A 15,867-nucleotide genomic window follows, 5' to 3' on the forward strand; every position below is an offset into this window, starting at 1 on the left:
CGAGTCAGCATACAGAGAGGAGGTGCAGTGGCTGACGGACTGGTGCAGAACCAACAACCTATCTCTTAATGTGGATAAAACCAAGGAGATGGTTGTTGACTTCAGGAGAGCTCCAGGTGTCCACCACCATGCTGAACATCAACGGCTCTGCTGTGGAAATTGTGGATAACACCAAGTTCCTCGGTGTTCACATTGCAGAGAACCTCACCTGGTCCCTCAACACCAGCTCCATAACCAAGAAAGCCCAGCAGCGCCTCTACTTCCTGCGGAGACTGAGGAAAGCACATCTCCCACCCCCAATCCTCACCATGTTCTACAGAGGGACTGTAGAAAGCATCCTGAGCACCTGCATTACCGTCTGGTTTGGGAATTGCAACACCTCAGACCGCAAGACCCTACAGCGGATAGTGCGGACAGCTGAGAAAATCATCGGAGTCTCTCTTCCCTCCATCGCCGAGATCTACACCACACGCTGCATCCGCAAAGCCACCAGCATTGTGGACGACCCCACCCATCCCTCACACGGACTCTTCGGTCTGATGCCGTCCGGCAGAAGATACAGGAGCATCCGAGCCTCCACTACTAGACTCTGCAACAGCTTCATCCACCAGGCAGTCAGACTTCTCAACGCACAGAGACAGAACTGAACCCCCACCCCACCCACCACTCACCCAACACACTCACACAAAACTAAATTGTACACCCCCCCCCCCCTTTACACTCACAAAGAACTGAACTTCACCCACACACACACCCAGTCAGCACACAGAGGCTGACATGACTTTATTTGCTGCACTCTTAAAAACTATAAACTCTACCTCAGTAACTGCTGTGATTATATATGTTCTATATGTTACAGTATGTCACACATCTCTGCACCTTATCCCCACTATACACTTATTATACCGTATCGGTACTGCACTGTCCTGTCTTTAAATTGTCTCGTCCTTTGTATTTATTGTTATTTAGTGTTATAATTTTATAATTTTATGTTGCACTGTCGTCACTCCTGCACTTTATGTTGTCTATTGCTTGTTGTTCTATGTTGCACCATGATTCGGGAGGAACGTAATTTCATCACACTGTGTACCTGTACTCAGATGTAATGACAATAAAAGCCTCTTGACTTGACTCTTGAAATTGTGCTTAATCTTTAGTTTTTTATGTACCACTAACATTAAACACATTTTTCCATTTTAGGTCATCCTTGTCGTTTTCAAAACTTTAATACTGGCAGCTACTAATGCTTTACAGTACCTCTATTTGGATGTAATTAACATATCTAAGTATATTCAAGTGTCGAATTATGCAAAACACAGATGGTTATGCAAAAAATGTTCTTGTGAGGGCTGTGAAATGTGAAAATCTGCTTGTTCAACAATAGCATTGGACTGACAGAGGTGTTACAGCCCTGGTGTGCGCCATACTCAAACTGACAGCTGTGTTAGAGAGCATACTGCTCACACATATACACATCAGTGATAAATAATATACAGCTCTGAAAAAAAGTAAGAGATAACTTCAGTTTTTAAATCAGTTTCTCTGATTTTGCTATTTATAGGTATATGTTTGAGTAAAATGAACATTGTTGTTTTTTCTATAAACTACAGACAACATTTCTTCCAAATTCCAAGTAAAAATATTTTCATTTAGAGCATTTATTTGAAGAAAATGAGAAATGGCTGAAATAACAAAAAAATACCTCAAATAATGCAAAGAAAACAAGTTCATTATCAAAGTTTTAACAGTTACAAATCAATATTTGGTGGAATAACACTGTTTTCATGCATCTTGGCATGTTCTCCTCCACCGGTCTTACACACTGCTTTTGGAAAACTGTATTCCCCTTCTGGTCCAAAAATTCAAGCAGTTCAGTTTGGTTTGATGGTTTGTGATCATCCCTCTTCCTCTTGATTAAATTCCAGAGTTTTTTTAATTTGGTAAAATCAAAGAACCTCATCTTTTTTAAGTTGTCTCTTATTTTTTCCAGAGCTGCATATCATCGCTGTCAATTGAAAAACAAGTATCTCCAAAACAGCCACTTTACAGGTTTTCAGGTCATTTACATTTCAGGTCATTTTAAGTATTCCTGTTGTTCTGTTGATTAAAATATTTTGGCACAGCGTAAGGCACAGTTTGTCTGTTCAAATTATGTGATAAACTAAAAATCGACCAACATGGAGATTCTTGTTTTTCATTGGACAGTAACGATATTGTATACACTGACATTTAAACGGTATCCCATCTATACCATGCTCGTCGCTTACAGTAATATTTAAGGCTTTGTTACCAATTGATTTGTTTATTTTGTTCTATTTTATTAATTTATTCACTAATTGTATACATAACTGACTTAAACTTTTATTATTTTTTTTAATTAAGACAAGCAAAACAAAACAAAAAAAGCTAATGAGGGCATGTCAGGTTTGTAGGACATGATTATTGCTCTAAAACAACAGAGAGCATTTCATATAAGTATTTGATTCTTGCTCTAAGACCATGATCGACAAGCTATAAATAATCCTGACACCTTCATACATACAATCGCCATGCTACTACACACATTTAGCAAGCAGGCAAGGGTTAAACATGACCCAATTACCTTACAAACAAGCTGAGCATCAGCTGAATACAGTGACTAAATGCAGTGGTTGTGTAACCTCTTTAAAGCCAAGAGCATCATATTTGCATTTCTGAGACCTCTGCAAAAACACTGTGTTAATTAAAGTAACCACAATATATAAGAAGTAGTTCCACAAATAACTAAATGCAGTGAGCTATATGTTTTCTGCTCGCTTGTAAAGGCTACTGCAGTTCCCAGAAAAATACACAGACTTCTAAGTTTTAAATTACTTTACTCTATTTTTTTAAAGGCAGATCAAAATATAAGGGGTTAAACCGTTTGTGCTGTATGCTGTATACAGAGCTGTGTGCTATTCACTATATAGTGCACTACTTTGTTTCACCATTCTGTTGTGGTGTCCAAAAATATAGTGCAGTATATTTTCAATGAATTTAAGTTCATCAATCCCAAAAATGCACTGCAATAAATAGTGTACAAACTATGCACCCAAGCAGACATGCTTTGATTTCAAAATCCATGCACAACTTCCCTGAGGACGACCAATCGATAGTGGCAAAATCTTTACTGACCAAACAGGCTTTGTTATGTGTAATTACGTTAGACTGTTTATATGATGCAATCTGAAGTCGTGCAGCACTGAATTCACACCCATAACAAAGCGTGCAACTCAGTTATTGTGTACTGCATACTATTGCTAAAAAGGTATACTGCTATACTTCTGAATTCTTTTTGGGCTATCAGTATTGCTAGATATTTCAACCTGATACTTACTGACGTATTTATTGTTCATCAGGAAAAGGAGCAAGAGACTCTGGCTGCACTACTGTGGTTCGGTTCTCTGGTCTGAATCAGTTGATGAGTTTTGTTTATTGGAGTGTTTCTCCCTCTGTTTGGTTTGGTTTCACACAGGCACACAAATAAATGCACCAAACGAGCACCAATAAACCATGAGAGCACGTTGACTCTTCTGATTGGTCAGAGCTGTCTGGCGTGTGAGCAAGAAAGTAAATATAGTGAAAAGGTTCTGTGTTTGGCACTGAGTGGTCCAGCGGTCTAAAGCTCTGCCACTATGAGCAGGAGGTTGCAGGTTTGAACCCCCGCTCATGCAGCTTTGCCGGTGCTCAGAGGGAGCACAATTGGCCCTTGCTCTCTCCGGGTGGGTAGATGGTGCTCTCTCCCCACATCACTAAAGGGTGATGTACACAGCACAGGGCATCTGTGAGCTGATGTATCGGAGCCGAGCCGCTGCACTTTCCTCCAAGCTCGCTGGCTGCTCGGCAATGCTACATCAGCAGCAGCTCGAAAAGAAGCGGTGGCTGACTTCATGTGTATCGGAGGAAGCATGTGCTAGTCTTTGCCCTCCTGGTGTGTTGGGGCGTTACTAGTGATAGGGGGAGTCCTAAGAAGTGGGTTGGGTAATTGGCCACGTAAATTGGGGAGAAAACGGAAAAAATCTGAAATTAAATTATATATAAAAAAGGTTCTGTGTTCCAGTGCGTATATGTGTGCAGTGTGAAGCTACTTAATCACTAAAAAAATTACAAAAAATCTGCCGCTGCGCTTTTATACACAGTGTTTTCAATAGGACATGCAGTGTAGATTTGCACATAGTAAACGGAGTGTCTCAGGTGCGAGTAGTGAATGCAGCACAGACCATGCATGTAAACAGCATGGAGCAGAGACAGCGTTTGTTCATAGCTGTGGTAATTAGCATTATCTGGCTAATATATCACATTAAACTGTGCCTTATCAGCAGTTTAGCACAAATAAAAGGAGTATATATGATAGCTTTGTCAGATCGAGACCGCTCCAAAGTTCGTTTTGGGACCACCTCCTCTAGCAGGTCTCGGCCTGATTGTTTTTGCCCTTAAAAACAAACCAGCTGAACCCGTAACTCACATTTTACAAACCATTTAATATAAAGTATAGAGTGAAGTAAGTAGCCCATGTAGATGTTGCTGGTGACAACAGAACGCAATAAAAAGTTATTTAGTTCACTTACTAAACTGCAGTGTGGAACCTGCTACCAGAACAAATGTACAGCTCTGGAAAAAAGAGATCACTTCAGTTTCTGAATCAGTTTCTCTGATTTTGCTATTTATAGATATACGTTGGAGTAAAATAAACATTGTTGTTTTATTACAATTACTTATTAATTATTATTTTATTACAATAACTACAGACATTTCTCCCAAATTACAAATAAAAATATTGTCATTTAGAGCATTTATTTGCAGAAAATGAGAAATGGCTGAAATAACAAAAAGATGCAGAGCCCTTCAGCCCTCAAATAATGTAAAGAAAACAAGTTCATATTCATAAAGTTTTAAGAGTTCAGAAATCAATATTTGGTGGAATAACACTGTTTTTTAAATCAGTTTTCATGTATCTAGGCATGTTTTCCTCCACCAGTCTTACACACTGCTTTTGGATAACTTTATGCCACTCCTGGTGCAGATCAGTTTGGTTTGATGGCTTATGACCATCCATCTTTCTCTTGATTATATTCCAAAGGTTTTCAATTTAGTAAAATAAAAAAAAAACTCATCATTTTAGGTGGTCTCTTGTTTTTTCCAGAGCTGTATAACCTACATGTGTAGTATCGGATATCGGCATCGGCCCAGAATTCAGTCCACATCGGTGCATCCATGATACTGTTCTTGCAAAAGTGATACAGATTTCCACAAGTAGAACACAAATTATAGAGCACTGTTTAAGTTTAAGACACTTTATATTAAAAGTCATATAGCCAGAATCTCATTTAGCGTCAATGTCAAAATATCATACAGACACTGGCTAGGATAATTTAGTTAGATATTCTTGCCCACGTTTGATGGTCCAGGATTGAAAGGGTTAAATAGTTTAATGGCTTTTTCCACTTAATTCCAGCTTAAGCTTTTTTCAGTTTTCCCTAAAGGATGCTTCACAGCTAAAAGCAGGAGCAGCTTACCTCCTCCACTGTCAGTGGCATGCATATCCTGTACTCCTTCATCAGCATGATCCTCACTGTGTGTCTGTAAACCAGCAGAGAGCTGCACAACCTCTGAAAAACGACTCAAAATCCTAGAAAAAATACAAAAAACAGAAAACGACGATAGGTATTAGTTAGTTCTCTAGCTAAGACGTCTGGAAACGGTGCAGCACTTCCAACTTTCAGCTCGTCAACCGTGTATCTAACGTTAGCTACTTAACGCTAAAAACTGAACTAGTTAGCAAAGCTAACTAAAGCTAAACTCACCTCAGCCTTCCCGACAAGCAAAAATCCCAAATTCAAGCTTCAAGTGTTACAAATAAGCACTTTAACGACACGTTATCGTCCCCGCTGAACTGTTTCGGAGCTTATTCGCGACTCGGGCTTCACGTGCTGAATAAAATAAAGAGTAAAAAACATGACGAGGCGTTAGAAGCGTAAGCGGGGAGCGGTTAAACAGCGGAGCGAACGTTAGGATTCCAAATCGAACGTTGGTGGTTTAAAAAATCAGAAAAAGGCGCGAAAGTTCTCCGCTGCAGAAGCTGAATTCGGGCTCGGTCGTTTGCTCATCCTCTGCAGCAGCTACGGGCTGGTTTCCTCGCTCCCTTCAGCAGCCCGCGGTCCGACAGTAGCGGTATCGGTAGCGAGACGTTTCGTGTTTTAGAAAAACTCGCCACTCGAGCCGTTTCGCGGTTGTTTTAATCGTTTTGAAGCCTTTTTAACGTTTTGCGCGTCCGCGAGACTTTCTTCATCTGCAGCTGAAGTGATTGTGAGGCGAGAGCTTTCACTCCCTCCCTTCTCTCTCTCTCTCTCTCTCTCTCTCTCTCTCTCTCTCTCTCTCTCTCTCTCTCTCTCTCTCGGGGTGTGTGTGTGTGTGTGTGTGTGTGTGAGCATGAGGGGCAGGAAACCACGTTTTTTTCCTTCACCCAGATGAGCTAACGGGCTGCCACAGAAGTGGAGGTTGAAGCATACACTATACACTCACTTTAAATCTATTTCTTATTATTGTAACGTTAACCAAACAACTAAACACACATTTAGTCGTTTCAAAATTGGGCTTCATTTTTCCCCACTCACTGTACTGAAATAAGTGTACACACACTTTATATCTAGAACTGACGTCTCTTCGTACACATAGTCAATGATATCTCTCTTTATATCTATGTTCATACTCTGCAATTAAATCAAATATCTCCACACAACACAGAAAAGAAACAATAACGAGCTGGAACGAGTTTCGTGTGTAGCGCGCCATCTGCTGGATACAAGGCGGAAACACAATAACAAACTCAAATTGACTTACTGCATATAAACATATATAGGGCTACACTTCCTGTAGAAATACAGTTCAATTCAATTTTATTTGTATAGCCCTTTTTTACAACAAAAGTTGTCACAAAGCAGCTTTACAGAGAAAAACAGGTCCACGCCTCTTATGAGCAGCACTACAGAGATGCCAATTTTAATGGTGACACAGTGGCAAGAAAAAAATCCCTTTTTTCAAACAACAAACAAATAACAGAACAAAACAACAGTACAGAGAGATAATGTGACCTATAGCTAATGTAACAGGTTCTAATTTACGAAGTTACAAATTGTGATAGGCACTAACTATAGGGCTATGGCTAATACAGAAACAGATTCTGAGTGTGTTGATGTTGGTCAGTGCAGGGGTGCAAATACAGGAATGTTAATAGTCATTTGGTTAAATATAAAACACCCATATTTTTTTGTTTTAGTCCACAAGGAGTGCTGAATTGCCCAAACAAGCTGCTCTGTTATTTTCTCATCTTAGCAATGACTTTATTACTGCGTATCTACTTCACCTGTCAGACCTTTTCTTGGAAGTCTTCTCTGGTTCACTGTTGAAACTGAGACTAAATCCCTATCCAGATGGGATTCGTTTTTCAGTGGGAGCTGGGGTAATTTTCTATTTTATGGGGGGTCCTCTGTGATTTTATTCCTGTCCAGAACGACCATGTATGTGTTTTTCTCAAACGTCCTCTGAGAAAATTACAGTCTGAATTACTTACTGTTTTTCGCTGAACTCCGTGGTTATAAGGTAATTTTAGTCCCGTCCGGTCGCACATCTCTGAGTTTCGTCAACTTGCGTTTAACAAAATAGCTATTTGTCTACTGCCACGCACCTTAATTACACTTTGGGCGCATGTTCCCACTGAGATCCACCTAAACACAACAGCAAGTGGAAATATGGGGCTACTAACCTTATGTCACGTGACCGAGAAAGCCAAAAAAAAATTCATTGGTCCTCCTGTTTTTTTTCAATTGCAGTACAGATGCAAGAGTTTTATCACCGAGTAGAAATATTTTTCCAAAGACGTAGCCCTGAGAAACTATTCCCGCCCGGATAGGGGTTTAGTTTAATGTTAATCTGAGCTAAAGGTGTTGCCTTGTGGGTCAGCCAGACCTGACTCTTCCTGTACCAGTTTTCTCCACCCAGCTGGCATTTCAATGTTGAATCAACCTTGGATTTGTTGTCGATTTTAAAAAGTGAATCAACTTGATATGGCAAAGATGTTTCAATGTCATATGTTCAACGTTTAATAAGCCATAGCTTACATTCGGGATGCTCAAAATTGTATGGAAGAGGAAAAAAAAAAAGTATGCCACGATGAAAATTTAACGTTTTTATTTTTATTCTCTCTCTCTCTGAATATACACTTCTGAGATGCAGGAACTACAAACAAAAAGCAATTTTAAATTTTTTAAAATCCATTTCCAAAGTTCAGTTTATTTCCGTTGCTACCTACCATCTGTAAGATGTTAACCAATGAATTGTCTACAAAAAATTACCCCCTCTTTTCTAAACAATATATGTTTTTTTACAATATACTTTTCACAATACTAAAATACTTTTTTCAGTTTATTTCCTTTTCCTAAAGGGCCTGGTAGACTTAAATACCTTAAATGGCTAAATTAAAGGGATAAAAATTGGGGTTTGTAAAACTTTTGAGTTTAGGTAGTGTACACAGATCAAGCATAACATTTTGGCCACCTCCTTGTTCCTACAACTTATTTATTGATCAGCTACACTAAGCATATTGAAGCACTTTGTTTTAAAAATACATACTGTAGTCCTGCATCTGTACATTTTATTATCCCCCTTTCACTCTGTTCTTCAAAGGTCAAAACCCCATAGGAGAGACCACCACAGAGCAGTAGCTTATTATTTGGGTGGTGGGTCATTCTCAGCAGTGACACTGGCATGGTGGTGTGTGTGTGTGTTGTGCTGATATAAGTAGATCTGAATAAGTGTAAAACTTGTAATTACTATACTTATTTATATAAAAGTTACATTTCTTAGTATTGCAGCTAGTTAACTGCAAGCTTTTGGATAACAGTAGCAGTCCATATACATTCTGTTCTTTGTTCTTAAAACCTCTAAAAAGAGCTGTACAATTTGTTCTTCTGTTCACAACATCTTAACACAAAAACTGACATGAAAAACACTTTAAAACACCAACCAATATGAAAAATCTTTATTTCAATTACTTAAGAAAAATTACAAAGCCACACAGGTTAACATATTAACCCAGAAATGTAGCCTACAACGCAAGACCAAATCAAAAAACTTCACTGAAACAAAAAAAAAGTGCACATATCAAATAAGCAAGGTCAGCAAAAACAAACAGGCATTTTTGCAACACTTGGGAATTCAGATATGACAAGGCATATATATATTTATATATGTGCTGGAAAAAAAATCTCTCACAATAACACTGCCCTGATTTCTTTACGTAGCGTGGCACACTTATTAGCACTTATAAGCACACAGATTTTTGTAATCCAGTTGTAGAACATAATAAAATAAAATAATAAATTACCTCAACAGGAAAATCTTCATTACATTTCCTTTCATCTGTCATTCAGGAACACGATTTGTTTAGGAACACACTGTTTACAATCCTTACAACCAGCTACATTAAGGCAAAGAAAAAGAAATCTGGTTCAACAGTAAGTAGCAACAGAGATTTCTTTCATTGCTGATTAAGGGAAATACAAAATCAAGTATTAATCCAGAATCCAGGAAGAAAGGAATAATAATATAAAAGACTAAGAATAAAGAACTCTTTAGTGGGAAAAAAAAACAAAACACTTTCCCCTGTAAACAAGCTTTAAACCAAGTGTAGCATGGAAATACAGATTCAGTTTCACCCAGGCGAAAGCTCCTCCGAGTGGCAAAGCGAACAGGAGCTATCAGGAGTCAAATCACATCAAGTGTGAAGTGTGTGGAGAATTTTAGAGCATGTTCACGAGAAATAGAAAATATCACAGTATTACTTGATGACAAATCTCATTTTCAGGCCTGTGAATGGCAGTCAATGGCAAAAAATGTTAGCATAGCTGTAGCACAATTTTAGCACAGATGGCTAAAAGAAGGGTAATGGCAGAACTTCATTTTTACAGTATGGTAAATATTGGTGGTACTATTCACAGTAGTTAAACATGTAGTAATTACAAGCAATGTCTGTAAAAATGCTGTACATGTTGGATTTAACTTAATCAGAACGTACACCATTATGCCTTAGCTCAATCGATGTAGCTGATCAGCCAAACTACCAGATTAGAAGCAAGAGGTTTGTATCTTGCTCTGAGTGGTCCAGCGGGCTAAGCGCTGCCACTATGATCAGGAGATTGTCGGTTCGAATCCTGTTTATGTAGCTTGCCCTCAGCTACTGGAGCCCAGAGGGAGCACAATTGGCCTTGCTGTCTCTGGGCAGGTAGATGGCGCTCTCTCTCTCTCCCCACATCACTCCAAAGGGTGATGTTGCTCAGCACAGGGCGTCTGTGAGCTGATGTATCGGAACCGAGTTGCTGCGCTTTCCTCCGAGCACACTGTGATGCTATTCGCCAATTCAAGATCAGCAGCAGTTTATGTAGCTTGCCCTCAGCTACTGGAGCCCAGAGGGAGCACAATTGGCCTTGCTGTCTCTGGGCAGGTAGATGGCGCTCTCTCTCTCTCCCCACATCACTCCAAAGGGTGATGTTGCTCAGCACAGGGCGTCTGTGAGCTGATGTATCGGAACCGAGTTGCTGCGCTTTCCTCCGAGCACACTGTGATGCTATTCGCCAATTCAAGATCAGCAGCAGTTCAAAAAGAGACGGTGGCTTACTTCACATGTATCGGAGGAGGCATGTAATAGTCTTTAACCTCCTGGTTTTAGGGCATCACTAGTGATAGAGAGAGTCCTAATGAGTGGATGTAAATTGGGGAGAAAATAGGAAAAAAAATTAAATAATAATTTTAAAAAAAAGTTTGTATCTTGCAAGTTTGATGATACAAGATTTCTCCATAACAGTGATGTTTGGCTGGTTGTGTAAAGATTGAGGTAAATGGGATATATCTAATGGTGTACATTCCTTTAGCACGTTTAGCAACTTAAATGAAAGCTACACACTGTGTAAAGCAGCACTTCATACAACAATGCAATAAATACACTGCAGTAAATGTGTAGTATTTACCGTACTAGTAACACTAGGTGCATGTTTTGCACGTTAAAATTGCAAGTGCATAGAAATGAACATGAAGAAGAAGAAGAAGAAAAAAAAAAACGGATACAATAAGTACTGCTGTACATTCCTGGAATTTTGCACTTAACTTACTATGAGTGTAACATCGTAAACCCTAAACGTACTCAGATTACTCAGTTAGAAACCTTACTACTATTGATTATGCAGTAATTATTGGAAAATAGAAGTAAAGAACGGAAGGGGACCCACATTCAGGCCTGTTGAGTTTAAGGGAAATTGATACTCAAAGAATATAAAGCAGACATAAATTATTACAAGTACCACATATTTAGCAATTTAATACTGGGCACTTGGGTATAATTAGGTATTTACCATACATAAGAAACTATGCTATATAAATGATTTAAAGTTGTATTTAAAGTGTTATATTTTTTGAGTTTGGTGACTCAATGTGCCATAGTGATCCGGTGTAAGTTTCTAAATAAATAGTGCGTTAAAAAGAAACAAATATATAGTGAAAAAAAGTGATTTACTTCAGGCTGATTCAGCTTGGCTAAAGCAGGCCGGACTGGGAATGACATATATTAAAAAACAAAACAAAAAAAAAAACACACAAAAAAAAAACAAACAAACAAAAAAATATATATCTCAAAAACACATATTTTAGATTTTAGGCAAAATGGCTTCATATACAATCTACCCATCATATTTAGAAGAAAAGCCACCATAATATATGCATATCTATTTATATATATATATATTTCTTTTATCATCAGTGATACAAGGATAAAAAACTTGATTTGTATCAAGTAATAAACTCTATAGCACAATGAAAGGCATATGCTAGAATCCGCACAAGCATTCGCACGCGCACACATAAAAAAAATACATTCATTATAACTCAGACCCTACCACACATATCTGGTACCATTTAGTATTGTATAAATATCCACGTACATGCTGAGACAGACTGAAACTGACTGTGGGCTCCATTAAGAATTGACGTAGATTACAGGGCGTGTTACGTAAACTGGCAAATTCATTTTTCAGAAGTTTGTAGGGTCAAACTTCTATTGTGTGGCGTTCTTGGATGTTTTTCTGTGTCTTTTATTTTTTCATATCAATATCAGAATTGCATTGTATCAATCAAAACAGAAATAGAACTATCGTGGTGTATGTTTTGAATAAAAGTTGAATTTTAAATATTTCTATTTGGAATTAAAAACAGGTTCTTCTTTAGAACTGATATGGAATTACTTAACAAACCTTAATTTGCCATCTCTGTCTTTGCTGTTTATTCCTATTGCCATCTCAACCCACCAGCCACAGTGTGAGCACCTCCTTCACATGATAACCCCTGCCAGTTCTGATGTATAAACATGGCTGTTGGACTTGACACTACACTATTAAATAACACTTCCACTGGGTTCCATTGGGTATCTTCATATAAATCTTCATGTAGTGTTGTACTGTGGTAGTTTTATCAGTAACATAAAACACATAAAACTTCATACGTGTTCAGTATCATCATCAGTTAGCCACAAGTCAAGCTTTAACTTCGGTCATAATAAGCTTAGTGATTTGGTACTATATGTAGCAAATCACACACGACTCACGAAGGCCAATAAATGCTATGTGGAATTGTTAGCATTAGCATTGGAGAAAATAAATATACTAGAAAAAAAATATATATATATATTCAGTGGACTGCCTCGATATTATTCTCTCACACGATGAATTATTTTGGCTCTGAAGCAGCTAACTTTTAGATTTTCCAACGTAAACCACTGACTGATGCATAGAAGACACGAATGATAAAAAGGCGCAGACAGTAGAAAGTAGCTGTCAGGCAAAAACCTTGGTTGTTTTTTAAACCGTGCCTAAATTTCATTTTGACTGGACCAATGGAAATGCTCCACTGACTTCCACTAAAACTAAGATGCTTTTTTTTTTTTACTTCTTGTGAAAAGTTTCCATTTTAGAGGAGATACAAGGTTTTTGCGTGACAACAACAATATGTATGCGATGACACAGTTACACTTAAGCACACAAAGCACACATAGATTCATTCCGGAGTATTCAGGCACAGTATATGGCTGCAGGCAGAGGAACAGCCAATAAGAACCATCGTCACAAAAATCACCTTCTTTCTAATCATATGGCTAGCTCAGGATCTCAGAACAATAAAAATAAGTTACCATTTACCACAAGGAACATTTCAATTGGTTAATCCTCATTTGCACTCAAAGATAATATAGCCTACACAAGGCAAAAACTTAAAATTAAGTTGTTTTTAATGAGGAGACCAACCACTGGTAATGCCCAATCAACCCTACTTGATGTGGAGATCTGCACAAGCACAGTAGCTCAAATATAATGATTTTACTGCATTATTTAGCAGGCAAATGATAAAAAAATGTGACTGCGGTTTTGTTAGATTTTATAACCAATTAGAAATATGTTGTTGACATGGTAACTTGACGTTCGATTTCAAGAACCTCTCCCTTTCAGACATATAGGAGGCTGGTCTTGTATAAGTGGATGTAATTGTCTGACAGCAATGCAAAGATGGCCACAAAAAATTTAACTGACTTGTATACATATAAACACCTGGATATAAACAGGATAGCGACAGTTAGCACAGCAATAATATCACTGTACTGTTAGCCAGCATTCACTATTAGCCATAGTACTCTGATCAGTTCTTTTAAGCTAGCTAAGAAATTATGTTTTGTGAGATTTAGGCAAATGTAAGTTTTGATCATGTGTAAGTAGTGTGTAATGTCTGAAAAATTATCTAAAGCACTGAAGCACGCAAGTTAGAAAATAGGAATTGGCAAAATGGCACCAAACTGATTAAAAATAAAGGTGCTACAAATAGTTCTTTAAAGAGAATATATGAGTGTGAATAATCTTAAAAACATCTAAAGAACCTTCACATTCACCTTATTCCATATTCTTTGCCTAATAAACCATGTGAAACACCTTTTTTTCTTTAAAGAGAGCAGAACTGGCATTGGAAAAAAACAAGGCATGACTCGGTTAAACACACCAGACCCTCTACTCTGTGTTTAAACTGTACTGGTGCGACATTAAACCGGTAGTAGAGTATATTACACGCAAGGTCTTCACAATTAATCATTTGTTCACTGATATCACAATACTGGTCTTTGTAGAAGACATCCTAATCAAATCACAAACGGCCCCAGTCCCACTTGTGGAGAGTTCTTGTGGATGATCTGATAAATTAAGTCACTCAAGCAAACCAACAAACGTCAGTTATTTTGGTCAAATTAGGAGAGGCCTGACTCTAACCGTGTCACATTAATTACAAGACCACTTTCAATAATATCGCAAAGCAAATCGCAATCGCAATCACAATACCTAGAAATATAACTGTACTTTGTTTTCACCTTCAATCCACCTCCTTCATAGTTGCATATTGTCATCCTTCCAGTTTCCAGTGAGCACAAATACGATTGAGACTACATAACCCACAATCACCTTCTCCCAAAGCCACAGTATTAACCCACAATCCACACACGGTGCACGGTCCAACCTCTCCATCCACACTTGCCATCCACACTCTTCATCCTCACATTTTCTTCTTTCCATGCACAGCAACAAATCTCTTCTTCTTCATACTCTTCTTCACCGATAAAGTCATTAAAGCAGCAAAGTCTATACGTGTCTTCTTCCATGTTCTGCTGAAGGCCCACTGTGAAGAGAACGAGGCACCAAAGACCCCAGCAGCAGACATCAGGAGCAAACTCCTCAAGCTTTCTTTCTTTCACACCCCACGTTTTCAGCTCTCTCCGTTCAGCCAATTACTGAGACTTGTCCAGTCTCTCATGGATCCTCTGGAAGAGAACTGTCAGGCTCCGGGATGTTCAGGCCTCCCTTGCTATCTGTCAGTGGCGTGTCGGTTCGAGGATCTGTGGCGGAATGCATGATGTGGAGCCAGACGTCATCCATGTTTGGCATCACAAGAATTTTCTACAAAAAAATAGAAAAGAAAAGAAAAGAAGTAAAAACCAAATTAGGCTGTGTAAAAAAAATAAAGTATATACTATATTCTAATCTTAGGGTGTATGGTTACCTCCCAAAGCACAACTTGTTTGACTAATGTGATCACTTATAATGAACACTGAACCGTGCCCTGGACCGCTGGAAGAGGTGGGCCAGGGTACGGTTCACTTGGACTCGAGCTCGGTATGCATGTAGTGTGAGCGCGATCTGTGTCCGAGCGCAAAACAAGATGACCTGTTCCTGTAAACATACATTGCGCTGTTGTGCTGAATTCAGCACCCCCGCCAGATAAAGCACCCCCTCTCTGGAACACGTGCTATGTCGCTATGTATGTAACCGTGACTGAGATAACCATGATTTTGAGCTTATTTTAACATAAGGTAAATTAAATGATGTTCTCTATTATCTAGAAGACTGTATGTAAAAATGTATGTACAGGAGTTGGACAATTAAACTGAAACACCTGGTTTAAGACCACAATAATTTATTGTCCCGGCAAACAGTTCTGATGGAAACAGGAGTTGAGAGTTGCTTTTATTTTTTTTGGATACAATCCAGGTTAGCACCCGAACATCCCTTTTAGACAGCTTCCTCTTGCGTCCACAGTTAATCCTGTTGGATGTGGTTGGTCCTTCTTGGTGGTATGCTGACATTACCCTGGATACCGTGGCTCTTGATACATCACAAAGACTTGCCGTCTTGGTCACAAATGCGACAGCAAGACGTGCACCAACAATTTGTCCTCTTTTGAACTCTGGTATGTCACCCATAATGTTGTGTGCATTGCAAT

At 38.6% G+C, this 15,867-nt stretch overlaps 2 protein-coding genes across 4 annotated transcripts in view; both read right to left on the minus strand.

Moving 5' to 3' along the window:
• The window catches only part of LOC103045147 (phosphatidylinositol transfer protein cytoplasmic 1), a 116,064-nt gene extending 109,717 nt beyond the window's left edge, over positions 1-6,347 (minus strand). Inside the window, exons 1-2 of the mRNA XM_007252127.4 lie at positions 5,823-6,347; positions 5,535-5,647 (exon numbers count right to left, since the gene is read on the minus strand). Of these exons, the coding sequence (XP_007252189.1) occupies positions 5,535-5,582 (48 nt within the window). The 5' untranslated portion in view covers positions 5,583-5,647; positions 5,823-6,347. The remainder of the gene's footprint in view (positions 1-5,534; positions 5,648-5,822) is intronic.
• A 2,693-nt stretch (positions 6,348-9,040) lies between these two features.
• LOC103029500 (testis-expressed protein 2) overlaps positions 9,041-15,867 on the minus strand; it is a 72,223-nt gene continuing 65,396 nt past the window's right edge. For all 3 annotated transcript variants that reach the window (XM_022675588.2, XM_022675586.2, XM_022675585.2), the window contains one exon: positions 9,041-15,044. In XM_022675588.2, coding sequence (XP_022531309.2) covers positions 14,898-15,044 — 147 coding nt within the window. In that variant the 3' untranslated portion in view covers positions 9,041-14,897. The remainder of the gene's footprint in view (positions 15,045-15,867) is intronic.

The sequence above is a fragment of the Astyanax mexicanus genome, chromosome 5 (genome assembly GCF_023375975.1).
Source record: "Astyanax mexicanus isolate ESR-SI-001 chromosome 5, AstMex3_surface, whole genome shotgun sequence".
Taxonomy (NCBI): Eukaryota; Metazoa; Chordata; class Actinopteri; order Characiformes; family Acestrorhamphidae; genus Astyanax; species Astyanax mexicanus.